The sequence below is a fragment of the Nannospalax galili genome, unplaced genomic scaffold (assembly GCF_000622305.1).
Source record: "Nannospalax galili isolate Female #2095 unplaced genomic scaffold, S.galili_v1.0 scaffold54, whole genome shotgun sequence".
NCBI lineage: Eukaryota > Metazoa > Chordata > Mammalia > Rodentia > Spalacidae > Nannospalax > Nannospalax galili.
This window is the reverse complement of record NW_008341028.1, coordinates 664,310-681,305: the sequence shown is the minus strand read 5'-3', so window position 1 is coordinate 681,305 and position 16,996 is coordinate 664,310. Positions and strand designations below refer to the sequence as shown.

General features: G+C 36.6%; 1 protein-coding gene across 1 annotated transcript in view; it reads right to left on the bottom strand.

Moving 5' to 3' along the window:
- Positions 1 to 16,996, bottom strand: part of Sugct (succinyl-CoA:glutarate-CoA transferase) — a 932,078-nt gene that overhangs the window by 648,259 nt on the left and 266,823 nt on the right. The window contains exon 9 of the mRNA XM_008836273.3: positions 10,001 to 10,096. Within this exon, the coding sequence (XP_008834495.1) occupies positions 10,001 to 10,096 (96 nt within the window). The remainder of the gene's footprint in view (positions 1 to 10,000; positions 10,097 to 16,996) is intronic.

Genomic DNA, 16,996 nt, shown 5'->3' with positions numbered 1-16,996 from the left:
CATAAAAAGACCAAACTTGCGAATCATAGGCATACAAGAAGGAGAAGAATCCCAAGACAATGGCATGGACCAGATCTTCAACAGAATTGTGGAAGAAAATTTCCCAAACTTAAAGAAAGACATGCCCATACAAATACAAGAAGCATACAGAACACCAAACAGACAGGACCAGAACAGAAACTCTCCACGACACATCGTAGTACAAATACTACATGCACAAAACAAAGAGAAATTCTGAAAGCTTCAAAAGAGAAACAACAAGTCACATATAAAGGACAACCCATTAGGATTACAGCTGACTTTTCAGTGTAAACTATGAAAGCCAGAAGAGCCAAGACAAAAGTATTTCCAATTTTAAATGACCACAGATGCCAACCCAGATTACTTTACCCAGCCAAAATGTCTATTATAGTCAAAGGGGAAAGAAAAATCTTCCATGACATAAATAGGCTGAAGGAATCCATGTCCACAAAGTCAGCCCTTCAGAGAGTTCTGGAAGCAATACAATGAGCTGAAAAGGAATGACTCTACCCAAGGAGTTGTGGAAAGAAATTTAATGAAGGTATAACTGTGGAAAAGTACAGCTATATCAAGAATGTAGACAGAAATAAAAATGACAGGATTCAAAATACATCTTTCATTAATAACTTGAAATATTAATGGACTGAAATCTCCAGTCAAAAGACACAGACTAGATAACTGAATTAACAAACAAAGCCATCTTTCTGTTGTCTGCAAGAAACTCATCTCACTTTCAAGGATAGGCACTATCTTAAGGTGAAAGGATAGAAAAAAATATACCAAGCAAATGGTACTAAGGAAAAAGCAGGGATTGCAATTCTATTATCTGGCAAAACAGATTTTAAACTAAAACTAATAAGAAGAGATAAAGAGGGCCACTTCATTATGATCAAAGGAGCAATAAACCAAGAAGATATTACAATCATGAACATATATTCACCAAACTCTGGTGCACCCAACTTCATAAAAACAATACTACGGGACTTTAAGACCCTGATTAATCCCAACTCATTAATAGTAGGGGACTTCAATACCCCGCTCTCTCCATTAGATACGTCAACAGGGCAGAGAGTTAACAGACAGACATCTGAATTATACAATACCATATATCAAATGGACCTAACAGACACCTACCGAGTATTCCACCCAAGTACCAAAGGACACTTTCTATTCAGAACCCCATGGAACCTTCTCCAAAATTGAACATATACTATGGCACAAAACAAACCTCAACAAATACAAAAAGACTGAAATAATTCCATGCATTCTATCAGACCACAATGCAATAAAGCTTACAATCAACACCATGGAAGAAACCCCAGTAACCACAGGAACACATGGAGATTAAACAACACACTCCTGAAATATGAATGGGTGAAAAGGGAAATTAAGAAAGAAATAAAAGTACTTCTGGAACTAAATGAAAAGGACAATACAACACAACAAAACCTCTGGGACATACTGAAAGCTGTCCTTAGAGGGAAGTTTATAGCTCTAAGTGCCTACATCAAAAAATCTGAATTATGAAAAATAAAAGACACTTGTAAAGCAACAACATATGAAACCCAAACTCAGCAGACAAGAAGAAATGACAAAAAATCAGGGCAGAAATTAATGAAATTGAAACAAAGAAAATAATACAAAATATCAATGAATCCAAGAGCTAGTTCTTTGAAAAGATAAACAAGATTGACAGACCTCTAGCCCAATTAACCAAAAGAAAGAAAAAGCACCTCCAAATCAACAAAATCAGAGATGAAAGGGGGAACATCACAACAGACACCAGAAAGATACAGAACATTATAAGGGAATACATTAAAAACGTATAAGCTACTAAATATGAAAACCTAAAAGAAATGGATGGATATCTAAAGACATAGGAACCACCAAAACTAAACCAAGAAGAGATTAACAGCTTAAACAGACCCATAACACACAAAAAAAATTGAAACACTAATACAAAACCTCACAACTAAAAAAAAGCAATAGCACAGGACCAGTGGATTTACAGCAGAACTCTAACAGACATTTAAAGAAGATCTACATCCAATACTACTTAATTTATTCAAAAAGATAGAAATGGAGGGAGAAATTCCAAAGTCTTTCTATGAAGCCAGCATCACTCTTACCAAAGCCAGGTAAAGATACAACCAAAAAAGAAAACTATTGATTCATATCCTTAATGAACATAGATGCAAAAATTCTCAACAAGATACTTGCAAACCGCATACAGGCACACATCAAAAAAGTCACCCACAATGATCAAGTCAGCATTATCCCAGAAATGCAGAGATGGTTCCACATACGTAAGTCAAAAAATATCATAACTCATATAAATGGGCTCAAAGACAAGAACCACATGGTCATCTCAATAGAGGCAGAGAAGGCCTTTGACAAAATTCAACATGCACTTATGTTCAAAGTCCTAGAGGGAATTGGACTGGAGGGAACATACCTCACCTCAACATCATTAAAGCCATATATAACAAACCCACAGCCATCACTCTAATTGGAGAAACAGGAATCAGACAAGGCTGTCCACTATCTCCACTCCTTTTTAACATAGTGCTTGAAACTTGCTAGAGCAATAAGACAGAAGAAAGTTAAAGGGGAACTAATAGGAAAAGAAGAATTCAAATTATCCTTACTTGCAGATGATCTATTATACATAAGGAACAAATAATTACACTAGAACCCTACTATAAAAACGATCAACATGTTCAGCAAAGTGGCAAGTTAAAAAATTAGTCTCAAAAGTCTATAGACTTTCTATATACTAATAACAAGCAATCAGAGAGTACACGGAAACACTCCCCTTCACAATAGCTGCAAAAAAAAAAAAAAGAAATCTCAGAATAAACCCGACCAAAGACATTAAAGAGCTCTACAATGAAAACTTTAAATCTTTAAGGAAAAAGATTGAGGAAGACATCAGAAGATGGAAGGACCTCCCGTGCTCATGGATTAGAAAAATTAATATTGTGAAAATGACCATCCTACCAAAAGTCATTTATAGATTCAATGCAAGGCCAATCAAAACCCCCATGACATTTTTCACAGAATTGGAAAAAAACCATTCTAAGATTCATATGGAAGCACAAAAGACCTTGGATAGCCACAAGAACCCTGAGCACTAAGAGCAATGCCGGGGGGGTTACTATACGAGATTTTAAGCTGTATTACAAAGCTATAGTCATAAAAACAACATGGTACTGGCACAAAAATAGACCCATAAATCAATGGAACAAAATTGAAGACCCAAATATGAGTAGATACAATTTTAGCCACCTGATATTTGACAAAGAGGCCAAGAACATTCACTGGAAGAAAGACAGCATGTTCAACAACTGGTGCTGGCAAAACTGGATCTCCACCTGTAGAAGAATGAAATTAAATCCCTATCTTTCACCTTGCACAAAAGCCAATTCCAAATGGATCAAAGACCTCAATGTAAATCCTGAAACTCTGAAACAGTTAGAAGAAAACTTTGGGAAAAACCTATAAGATATAGGCATAGGAAAGGATTTTCTAAACAGGGCATCAATTGCTCAGGAAACAAGGTCAAGAATCAACAAATGGGAACTAATTAAAATAAAAAGCTTCTGTACATCAAAGGAGGCAACCAGGGAAGTGAAGAGAAAACCCACTAATGGGAGAAAATCTTTACCAGAGACACATCTGACAGAGGTTTAATATCCAGAATATATAACAAACTCAAAAAGCAGAGAATCAAGACAAGAAGTAACCCAATTAAAAGATGGGCTAAGGAGCTGAACAGAGTTCTCAAAAGAAGAAGAAATGATGGCTATGAAACAACTTAAAAGATGTTCAGCATCACTAATAATTAGGGAAATGCAAATTAAAACCACTTTAAAATTTCATCTTACCCCAGTCAGACTGGCTAAGATCAAGAGAACAAATGATACCAAATGTTGGAGAGGATGTGGAGAAAGGGGAACACTCATCCACTGCTGGTGGGGCTGCAAACTTGTTCAACCCCTATGGAAAGCAGTGTGGAGAACTCTTAAAATACTACAAATGAGCCTACCATCTGACCCAGTTATACCACTCCTTGGCATATACCCAAAGAACACATCCTAGTACAGACACTTGTACATCCATGTTTTTTGCTGCTCTTTTCACAATAGCTAAGAGATGGAAGCAACTTAAGTGTCCCTCAATTGACAAGTGGATAATGAAAATGTGGTTCATTTATACGATGGAGTTTTACTCAGCAGTAAAAAAAGAAAAAATCATGAAATTTGCAGGTAAATGGAGGGAACTAGATACTGTTATACTAAGTGGAGTAACACAGACTCAGAAAAAAAAAAATCGACGTATGTTCTGCCTCATATGTGGATCCTAGAACCAAATCCTGATAAGTGAGTATGTATCCAGACATAACTACAGGAACCAGGATAATGGAAAGGAACCAGGGAGGTAAAGGAAAAGAAAGAACCTGAAAGAGAAGAACAGTAGGAAACAGGGTTAATAAGCGAGAGATGAATAAAAATTGGAATAGTTTAAGGGCGGGGGAGGGAAGGGTATACAAGGCACCTTGGGGATAAAGAGAAAGAAGGAGCTCAAGAGAGGTAGGACTATAGGAGAAGGGTATTATTGAGGGAGAAACAGGGAAAATGAGGGAACCTTAATTGGAGAAACCATGATGGAAGCATTAGATAATGCAAGAGATAAATAATGCCTAGCTAGTTTTGAAAACCAGAGGGAACCATATTAGTCCAACAACGTACTGACAAATTATACATAGCAGATCAAGAAATATATGTCTAGGTAAGGTTTATCTGACAACAGTTGGTCTTTGCACAAGATTTACCTACATGGCACACAGTAATTAAAAGTACCAGACTGTTTGAACTAACCTTCTTGGATGTTTAACAGACATACTTTGAGGCCTATACTAATTTGGTCAGAGGGGCATAAAGGACAGTTTTTGCTCCTTGCTCTCCTAGGTCGACTATTTCCAGGGGACTATGAGCATCTCCCAAAATGTCCTGTAATTGTGGTGGGTCACCTGTCCTCTTGATCAAGGAGGCCAAGAAGACCCCACAAGATGGACATGAACCAGTGTCCAGTCTACAAAGAGGAGTGTCAACACAGAGAAATCATTTCCTCCATGCTTCCAAGTGAAGCCAGCCATGGTATAGTAGGATGTTTGACTTACCTTCACATAGGCAGAACTGGTAAAAGAAAGGAGCCGGGGGCTCCTCCCAAGCCCATGTGATCCCTGAGGAACAGATCCTCAAACAACCTTACGAGTAAAAATAAATTGGTTCATCTGTCCCAACTGTTTGGCCTTAAACACCCAGAAGGAAAATATAACCAAAGATTAAAGGAACCAATATAATTTTTAAGGGTCCATATGTATAGCTAAATGCTACACAACAAGCAACAATGCCAGGTAGGATATACCTTTTTTTGAGTTGTTCGCCAGGGTGGCCCAAGGGATTCCCAGATAGTAACCCAGCATAGAACTGGGAAAGTGAACAGTAAACCCCAATCTTATCTAAAGGAATACTGACAACTGATTGCTGCTAGATGTAGAACAGCTGACCCTCCTAAAACAAAGACCTCTAGATAGGCTGACTAGATTCACCAGATGGACAAGTAGTGGGGAATGGCTAGGGGTGATGATATCACAGCAGACAGTAGCAGGGATAACAGAGCATAAGGACTGTAGTGGGGGGAGGGAGGCTATGGGACAGAAAAAAATCAAATTTTTAAAAAATGCATTATATTTGATGAGGAAGCATAAAAGTTTACGTCATGTTAATTAGTAGAGGTGATGAACATTACCACTGAAATCTACCCGATGACTTTATAGACATACACAAGTGCCAAGGATCCCAGTGCAAATGATTATGACTAGTAATAATCAGATACATAGAGATTAGAGATGCATGCACCAACATCTCATTGTTAGTAGCAAAAACAATGAGTCTTTCTGTAAGAAACAGTATATTTCAGAATGAAATGGAGATCTCTTTTGAGGGTTAAAAACATACAATTTTATGTCTTTACAGGGCTTATACTAAGTTCAATATTGTATAACTGTATTGATTCAACAGCGAACCTAGAAATTTTATAGCCACTTTTGAAGGAGCTGTGTCTTTGCTCTGGAAACTGTTATTGGGCATGTTAAAGCTGTAATGATATGCTTCTTCTTAAAAAAGTAAATAATATTTTAAAAAATGTAGGAAACAGCATATTTTGAAATGGAGATCTTCTTTAAAGGGTAAAAATGCATTCAATTTTATATCTTACAGGGTTTATTCTGAGTTCAATATTGTATAACTGTATTGATTCAACAGCGAACCTAGAAATTTTATAGCCACTTTTGAAGGAGCTGTGTCTTTGCTCTGGAAACTGTTATTGGGCATGTTAAAGCTGTAATGAAATGCTTCTTCTAATCATGTGGTTATTAATTTTTAAAAAATTTTTTTAAAAAAACATAATTCTTCAAAGCATAAAAAAAAGGATGACCATGTGAGCCATTTACCTAAAGGGCAATGTCCCCATCAACAACTGTCACATAATAAAATATAGCTATCTTCTTTCTCTACACATTTTTCTCATCTACATATCTTTTCTTTATAACTGTTTAAAAGACTGAAAACATATAAATGGTTTTAAAATATTAACATTAAAATATTAAGTTGGGCATGGTGATGTACACTTGTTATTTCATCACTCAGGAGGCTGAAGCAGGAGGATCTTGAATTTCAGATTGTTAGCTAGGTAATGAGACTCACCTCCAAAATAAGTAAGTAAATAACATGAGCAGTATGCAATTATTAGTCTTTTAGGCTCGGTGTTTCTCTAGGGCAAGTAATGGAAAGAAACCAACCATTGAAATTCAAACATTTTTAAGAATTTTAGTTTTCACAAAATTGCCTACCGACATGTTCAACAAACATGAAACTTTTATCTCTTTCATTGCTATTTGACTCACCTCCAAAATAAGTAAGTAAATAACATGAGCAGTATGCAATTATTAGTCTTTTAGGCTCGGTGTTTCTCTAGGGCAAGTAATGGAAAGAAACCAACCATTGAAATTCAAACATTTTTAAGAATTTTAGTTTTCACAAAATTGCCTACCGACATGTTCAACAAACATGAAACTTTTATCTCTTTCATTGCTATTTTTATTTAACTTGCTCAGTTCTAAAACTTTTAGAGCAAGCTGAGTATAGTGCCATACACCTGTGCAGTCCTTGAACTTGTGATCCTCCTTGCTTCAGCCTTCCAAGTAGTTGGGATTATGAGCCTGGAATGAATGAATGAATGAATGAATGAATGAATGAATGAATAAATAAATAAATAAATAAATAAATAAATGTTGGCAGTCAAATAATTAAGAAAGGTGCATCAGTGGATAATCAATCTGAGAAATTAAAATTTAAAGGGTAATAAAATCATAAATAATCCAGGTTCACCATTACTTAGAAATATATATTCCATACATTCAAAGTCTATGATTGTCCACATGAGTTCAACAACTGAGAAAAACAAGCTGGACATCTTAACAAACTCCTAACTATCAGAATCTTTATTATAGACACTAGGCTAAAAACTCAAAATTAGATGCAAAGTTGTAATTACTATAGGAAACTGAATTATAATTATCTTGGCATTCACTAATGAAAAATATTTCCCAGATCTATTTAAAAATTCCAAACAGACAAAGATCTCTAGTATTTCCAGGAAACATCTTGCTAGCTTCATTCAAGTTAAATTTGCATTTAATTTTTAATCATTGTTCTTGACTAGTTCTCTACCAAGGGGAGACAAAGGAATTCTAGACTCCTGAGGAAAGATCAAAGCAGATCTATTTTTTTCTTACAATCAACTGTGATCAAATAAGCCAAGTATCATTTATTATGGCTGAGATGATTCAACCAGGAAATGCATCCATTTTCAGAACACACACACACACACACACACACACACACACACACACACCTTCTATACTTTTTACCCTCTAAAATGAAAACCAAAGATTCAGAATTCACTTGTCCCTCACAATGAAATAATTAAGACATTGTTTAGGGTGCCAGAATTCTAAGTGTGGATGCCGGAGGGAAGTGGGAAGAGGGTAAAATTGAGATCTACAGCAATTTTTTTTTTTAAAGACATTCTATTTTCACTTAAATAAAGAATAAAAAATGAACTATAAACTTCATACTTGAAATAGTGAACACCTACCTGCCTTTGTGATGTGACTCAGGATTACCCTATAAAACCTTCCAACTCAGAAATGCTTTTTCCATTTACATAAAAGACTGAAGCCAGCACTCCCATTATTTGAGATGAATTCATGTACATTCCAACATTGTCCTTTGCTAAAATGCCCTTGAGAAGAAGTTTCATCAGTAATAAATACGAATCACTTAATGATACTCAGGTGTTAGGAGCAAGCTGGACAGAGGGGGTATGGATTTGAAGGGAACCAAAAACAACACACTCCTGTCATTGGTAGAAGGAACTGAAAACTGAAGATGTCATTGCTGGAATCCGTTTACTCAATCCAACTATCAGATTTCTGAAAAGTAAGAAGAATGAATCTTATTATCTCTAACCCATTCAAAAATATAAGGACTTTTTTAAGGACTTTTGAAAAATATTTTATTATTTTTTTATTTTATGTGTATGAGTACATTGCCTGCATGTATGTGAGCTCACCCATGTCGTGCAATGCCGCAGAGGTCAGAAGACAGCATCAGATTCCCCTGGAGTTAAGGACGGTTTGTAGCCGCCATATGGGTGCCAGGAATCGAACCTGGGTCCTCTGCAAGAGCAGTCAGTGCTCTTAACTGCTGAGTCATCTCTCCAGACCCCCAAAATACAAGGACTTTTATGAAGCAAGGTATATCTGGCTAAAAGTCTAGGGTGCTCATAAATCCACAGATGGAGCAAAACTTGTAATTATACCAGAAGATTAACCCAACTTGAAAAAGGTAGTTCTACTGGAAAATCATAGCAAAGCCTCAAATATAAAAGGGCCATAAACAGAGCATGAGAAGGAGGTATCCTGGGCTCACACTGAATTGCTGCTTTCCTCAAATTTAGATTTATTTTTTTTAATGGAAAAGAAACTAGCTTTGCATAAGAAAGTAATTTCTTGAGAGAGTAACAAAAAGTGCTGGTGGATTTCCTAGCAATGAAAAATGCTGAGTTTTATGTTTTCTATCAAGAATACTCACACTGAAATAGCTAAAGTTCCTTCCTTCATTCAACAGACATAGGGCATGCTATCTGTGTTTCTGCTGGATATGAGAAGAGACACAAGGCTAAAAAAGACAGCTCTTCCCTTAAATTGATGATGCAGTGTGGAAGACATGACAAATGTACTAATAAACGCAATTAAGTGTACAACTGGGCTAGAGAAAGGTTTGGAAGTAGTAGAGTTCTTGTTTTTATTTTTGAAATATTACAGTCTCTTCACATATTCATTCACACTAGCCAAAGTCCAGAATTTCTGAGGATAAGTTTAGACACTTAATAAAGAACAGCAGTTCCTAAACCATCTGTTTTGCTCCAAGAATGAAGATCCCTCACATGCAGATTTTCACTTTACCCCTGTGAGAATATTATTGTCAAATGGGGAAGATAACATTTGTTTTATAACTGGCAGGGTTACACATCATGCCTTATAAAGTGTCTACAGTCATTGACCTAATAGAAGCTTTGGAGTGGGGAAGAAAATCATCATATGAGCCCAAAAGTCATTCACTTTCAGTAAGTTCCTTTGATCCATTTAAGCATCCTATTACACATCTTCTGATGAAGAAATATGCACAACACAGAATTTAAAGAGAACAACAGAACCTTGTTGTAATGAGACAGAGACACATTACAGAACACCCTGGAGGGTTCGTGAAAAAATTATTATCCAAATGTTTTGTATGATGTGGTAGAAAACATGCAGATTAAGTAATTCAAGGCTGGATTGTATTCTTACCTGATAAGGAACAATGCTGCCATGAGCTGTGCCCCAGCGCTTTGCTTCCTTTTGCCCAATAAGATAATTGGCAGCTACCTGGGTCAAACATGCCACCTGCCAGGAAAAGAAAGAAAACAAAAAGAGAGTTTATCTGTACTCATGAATAAAGTATGTAATACAAAAGCCACTGCACTGCACATTAGTGTAGAGGAAAAATAAACTCCAAATAAATGAATAAATATGTGTCTGCATTCTCTTCCTACAAATAAAGCACAGTATTACATTCTTGCATAAGACTACGTAATGATCAATTGAGAAATATAAACACATAAATATTCATCTCCTGAAAAGATCATCTGAAGGCTGAGGTTGGCAAGGCCAATGGCATCTTGGTCTAGCCTTGAGCATCAAAGCCACAACGAAATGTATCAGAAACTAGTATCTATCTTTATGATCTCCATCTATGCCTTTGTTCTCTTCATCATGATGACACCAAAAAAATCCTATATCACTGCTAAGCAGATGAACCAAAGCAAGGTGTAACATTCTTCTATGCTTCTCGATGCATGAAAAGCAGTAACACTGAGCTTCTAGTAGACCAGTTTAGTTGAGTTTTTTCTTAGTTGCTGCCTAAGCATTTTTTAAATTTTTTAATTTATTATTTTCATATATGTATATGAGTGTATTGCCTGTGGAGGTCAGACAAGAATGTCAGATCCCCTGGAACTGGAGTTAGGGATGATTGTTAGCCACCATGTGGGTGCTGGGATTCGAAGCCAGGTCCTCTGCAAGAGCAGCCAGTGCTCTGAACCACTGAGCCATTCTCTCTAGCCCCTGCCTAAGCATTTTTGAGACAGGGAAAAAAATCAAGATTATTTGAGTTTTTAAAAATTTGTTACTAAATCTTTCCCATTTAAACAAAAATTATTATAGCTCTCTCAACTTGGTCTGAGCTCCAGCCTTCAGTATGCTCATTTAGTTTTTAAGCACCACAGATCTAATAAGGGGTCACCTAAAACCTAAGTTCAACTTCTAAATCATACAGTGTTCCATGAAGAAATCTTGAAATGTTTATATTTTATTTTGTTTTTTGTTGATTGGTTGGTTGTTTCAGAGTCTCAGTCTGTAGCCAGGCTGGCCTGGAACAGTCTTGTCCAGGCTAGCTTCAAACTTGCAGCAGTCCTCCTGCCGTGGTCTCCTGAATGCTGGGACTATTAGCATGAAAGTATAAACCTTCGACTCCATGTAAGAGAACAAGAGGATAATGGCCAGGTTTCTGACGATCTTCCATAGGAATCTTATGATCCCTGGACACCTATGCCTCCAGAGGCCAGCACTATGAAAAGATGACATGATGTTCCATAATTTATAAGACCCCAAGGAATAGCTAGGATAGAGCATTGGCTTGTTTATTCTTTTCCAGATCATCAGATGTAACTAGGAACCTACAAAGCCTATAATTGAAACATATCCCAAATGATACTGGCTTCTGGAACAACTCAAAGGGATTTTTCAGGGCAAGGTGCCACAATGATTTCTGGCCCTCTCCCTGGCATGGTAGCTGTTACCTCCTATAAGAGATATCAACAGGACTCACCCTGGGTGAGTCTGCTACTGAAACAACCATTTTCCTTTATTTTAGAGAATGACTCTCATTTTTATGTTCATTTACTGCTCTGTTGAAATTGAAACTGCCTTGTGGCAGCTGGTTCGGCTGTACTACCCAGGTGGCAAAACTAATAAACTCTGAGTCATCCACTTCTGGACTTCCATCTGGTCTTGGGCATTTGAACCGTGAAGCACTCCAGGGCTGCCTGGGCTGCCTAGTGCTAATCACCATTTCACAGAGCACTTCTGTGTCTTTCAAAATGCAAAATCAAAAGAACATTTTGTATCAAAAATGCCCTGGATGGGAAGTCCAGATTCATGATTTCTAATTTTTTTCAAGATCCAAGTAGTTACATGATTGTTGGTATATAATTTAACTTTTTTGACCAACACATATTTTCTCTATAAAATAATAATCATTGGAGCTAAATTGATAGTTTTCAAACTCATATTTTTATTAAGTAAAGATACATGAAATCCTCACATATAGGATGATAATATCTCAAGTGTGCTGGATGAAGCAGGGGGTGAGTCTGCAGCATCACCATAAGTAGCATGAACACAGAACACATTTTTTAAAATAGTTAATGGCCTCAAATTTTGTGTCCAATGTCTGCATTTCTAGCTCTACTATCCTCTTAAAGGTTTGGCAGACAAGATAGAATGGATCCAATAGAAATCTTTTCACATGATGCCTCTTCCTGAATTTGGGGACATTTTCTCAAGTCTGAAGTCTTTTCTATAAGACAAATACTTCTTTCATATAGCTATTTTGAGGTCCTTTTTATTTTACTTTTTCCTTTCAAAGAAATCCTGGCAAAAATCACTCTCTAAGAAGATTTGAGGTTACTAGAGGCCAGGAATTCAAAAAGGTAAGCTTTGTAAGTAATCAACCAATATAGGTTTCTTATGTCTATTTCTCTCGCTTCAAAGTTAATTGATGTCTGATATACCTATATCAGCAAAGACACCTGAGGGAATAGATTGGCTAGATGATACAGCTTAATCTGCAAAGCCTAAAATGATCTGTGACATTTGCCAAGGACAGGCAAGAACTGGACTCTCACCTGCATATCAACTAGGTGCCTTGCCTACTACCTTAATTTTCTCTTTCAATTCTTTTTTGAATTTCCATAAAAGAGGGTTTTTGGTTTGTTGTTGTTGTTGTTGTTTTTGAGACAAGGTCTTTCTTTCTATGTAGCCCTGAATGCCCTGGAACTCACTATTTAGAGACTGGCCTAGAACTCACAGACATCTGGCTGCCTCTGCCTCCCAAGTGCTGAGATTAAAGGCATGCACTAGTACCTCTGACTTCCCTTCAATTCTTGACTTCTGTGTGTCTGGCCCTGCCCCACTTAGAATTAGGTTGAACGAAGGATCAAAGCTCATCTATCAAACTACTTCTCAAAGGAAGATAATACCCATTTCCTCCATACAGATAGATGACTAAAGCTCATCTATCAAACTACTTCTCAAAGGAAGATAATACCCATTTCCTCCATACAGAGGTAATTAAACCCTAAAGTGTTTGAGAATGAGCAGGTTCTCATTGAAATTTTAAGCTAGTTGTCATTTTTTAAAAAGCTGTGATTTGTTGATGGCTGTTTAAGGACAAAGTTGGGCAGGGTTGGGGAAGACTTCTATTTAAAAAAAAAAAAAAGAGCAACAGGGCTAAACTTAGCAGCTCAATGTTTAAAGAGGGTATACAAATCTGAAAGTAAGCTACTGTTTATAAGGCTATATTTTAAGGCAGGAGAAGGGGGAGAAAGTCATCAGCTATGAGGTGATTATGTATGAAAAATCAGAGGTTTCTTGGGCAATTAGTGACAAATTTTCCACAAATTAAAAGAATGCAGGATGTGACTTTTAGGTTAATAACTACATACTATATATTCATTCTAAATATTGCATTAGATCATCACTTTCATCCCCTAAACTTAGGCTCATTATTTCATCAAGTGGACGCTATATAATTTACTCAGAATGTTGCCTTTATATGGTTTTGTCTAAGCAAAAAAGCCAACTTTGGTTTAATAATAATAATTCTTCAGTAAATCTATTATTTTAGATAACATAGCAGGTCCTGATATTCTTTGTATCTAACCAGAAACCCAATGGGATGACCAAAGTTGAACGCAAGGGGTACAGCCCCTAGAGGCCTGAAAAATGTTGGGCTAATATTTTACAAAGGAGACTTGTAAGGCCTGTCAACACATGACTACATGTTTTACTTCCATGAAATAATCAAACTTCAGTAATAAAGTAATAAAAGCTTTCATCTACCAGAGGAAAACAAGTTTGACAGCAAAAACAAGGCTAGAACTAGGGTCCATTGCAACAAAACAGGTGATTTTTCCCCTTGCTGCCCTGAATATATTCTGGCCTCTAACTAAGATGGACTAATCACCAACATTTTAACAACATATTTTCCATAAAGCCCCATGTCTTTTGCCTACAGCAAGAAAATATTTTTCCTGGCCTTGAATGAATAGAATATGTTAATTCACCTACTTCTGCTATACTTTCTAAATTGGTCTCACCCTACAATTACATGACAGTAAGATGTCAAAACTAAAAGGACCTACATTAGTTTTTCCCAAACATCTGTGCATCACAGTCACATGGTGGTGGTCCAGAGGAACTCTTGGATCCTACCCCTGAGCTACTGAATAAGATTCTCTAGGAATAGAACCTGGAAAAAGATAATTTCACTAGTGTACCTTTAGTGGCACATCAGATTTGAAAACCAAAGCTATATAAGTGCCCAATAAAATCATTTAATATTATACATGGGTAATAGGAATGGAGAAGGAAAGAACTTGTCTGTGATCACACAGCTGGTTTTTCAAGTCCATCATTGATTTGGTATGACAAGGTCTGTATCTTCACTCTGACCCTTTTTTAAAATTAGGAACTATTTTAGAATAAATATTATGTACTCAAAACATTAAATGAAAGCAGTAATTAATATTTGTTTTTTAAACAAATGTGGAGGGCTGCCATATGAAAGACATTTTGTGCTAGATATGGGTTATAAATAAATAAATTATATATAATATAGCTCCTTTTGGACTTAAGAATAATGGAGAAGGTAACTAGGCATTACAAGCACCTGCATGGGGAGAGGAGATGGGTGAAGGAGAATGGAGAATATCCTGTAAAAGTTCTAAGGCCAAAAAAAGAGATTGAGTTGGATGTTGTAGTGCATTCCTTTAATCCTAGCACTGGGGAGGCAGGGGCAAGCAGATCTCTGGCAGTACCAGACCAACCAGGTCTATGTAGTAAGTTCCAAGACAGCGAGGTCTACATAGTGAGGCCCAGTAGAGGAGAGAGAGAGAGAGAGATAGAGAGAGAGAGAGAGAGAGAGAGAGGAGAGAGGAGAGAGGAGAGAGAGATTGACATACAGAAAGAAATGAAAACAGGTCAACACAACTGAAGTGAAGGAAGAGGAGGAGGGGGAAGGAAGAGGAGGAGGGGGAAGGAAGAGGAGGAGGGGGAAGGAAGAGGAGGAGGGGGAAGGAAGAGGAGGAGGAGGAAAAGGAGGAGGAGGAGAGATTGACAGAGGTCAGATCATGCAAAGCTTTGTAAATCATAATAAGACACATTCTTTGCATGTCTTTCAGAATGACTTTGAAATCACCTACTGTATCATGTAATCCTTCAGTTTAAAACAGGTAAGACTTTCCGTTTCATTTCAGATATACTCAAATAGTAAAGTAAAAAGAAAAGAGAAAAAGAAGACTGCTACAGTCACTTCCAGGGTCAAACTAGGTTGGTGGTAATAGACATGGAAAAATCTATGGATTTAAGATATATTTTAGGAGAATAATGACAGAATATACAAACATTACATGAGTAGGGGATAGAAATAAAGTGATGAAGAGGAAGTAAACATAACTCCTATATTCCTGACTGAATATCTGAATTAACAATGACAGAACTAATAGAGAGAGGAACAATTGGCAGTGAAATAAAACAAGAGTCTGTTTCTAGATGTTAAAGTTGAGATGCCTGTAGACAGTCAGTTGCACTGGCATCACTAGCATATAAAAGAGTATCTTGTACCACAACCCAATGGAAAGCAGAAAGATAAAGAATCAGAGCTTATAAAACAAGAAAGGATGGGTCTCCATGTCGCATACAGCACTTTTAATCACAGATACCATTAAAGAGGGGATACAAGCTACTAACACCAGTTTTAATGCCCAACAATAGAAACAAGGTTAAATAAGCTACAATTTCATATATAAGAGAAGGTAAAGTTGGCCCTTTATATCATGTAAACATGATGAGAGAAAACATGAAGGTTTGTCTTTCTGTGTCTGGGTTACCTCCCTCACTCAGAATGACAGTTTCCAGTTCGTTATCTACAAATTTCATAATTTTGTTTTTCTTAGCATCTTAAAAATATCTCATTATTTAAATGTGCCATATTTTCATTACCTATCAGCTAATGGACATCTAGATTGCTTTCATTTCCTGGCCATTGTGAATAAAGCAGCAATGAACACAGAGGAGCAGGTATCTCTGTAGTACGATATAGTCTTTGGCTATATACCAAGGATGACATGGCTGGATCATGCAGTAGAGCTCTAGCTTTCTGGGGAACCTCACACTGATTTCCATAGTAGCTACACTGGTTTGCACTCCCTTTCCACACATCCTCCCCAGCATTTGTTGTCATTTTTTGTTTGTTTTATCTTAGCCATTCTGACTGAGTTAACATGAGATCTTAAAATAAAAGCTACAGAATAATCATCATGTGGGAAATATTTGCCATTTCTAATAAATTCACTTTAAAAGTTTTAAATTTTTAAAAGAACTGTAATGATAGTCACATATACTCCCTATCCACATCACTATTGTCAATATCCTACATAAGTGTGGTAAGCACAGAAGAATTTTACAATTACAAAACTAGCCAAGACACCACTATTAGCTATAGCCTACACACTCAGAATCCCTTAGCTTTTACTTAATATACTTTTTCTGTTCTAAGCTTCCATCCAAGATACCGTACTATGTTTAATCTTCACACCCCTGGACACCTATTGTCTCTTCCTACTTCCTTATTTTTTGGTGCCCTTGATGGTTTAGTTTTGATTTAGTTTTTGTTTTGCTTTGTTTTGTTTGTGGGACTTATTTGATTTGAAAAAGGTTCTCAGGATATAGCCTCAGTTGACGTCACAATTCTACACAAGCCTCCAAGATTACAGGTATGTTTTACCATGCCCAGGTTGCGTGGAAGTTTTTGAGGAGTTACTGATTAGGTAGTTTGTAAAATGTTCCTCTGTTGAGATTTTTGTTTTCTCATAGACTAGAGTTATCAAATTCTAACAGATATTAGAAACATGATCTTGAGTAGTCTTGTTCATTTGGCTGAGAAGTTTTGTCCACTGTAAAATC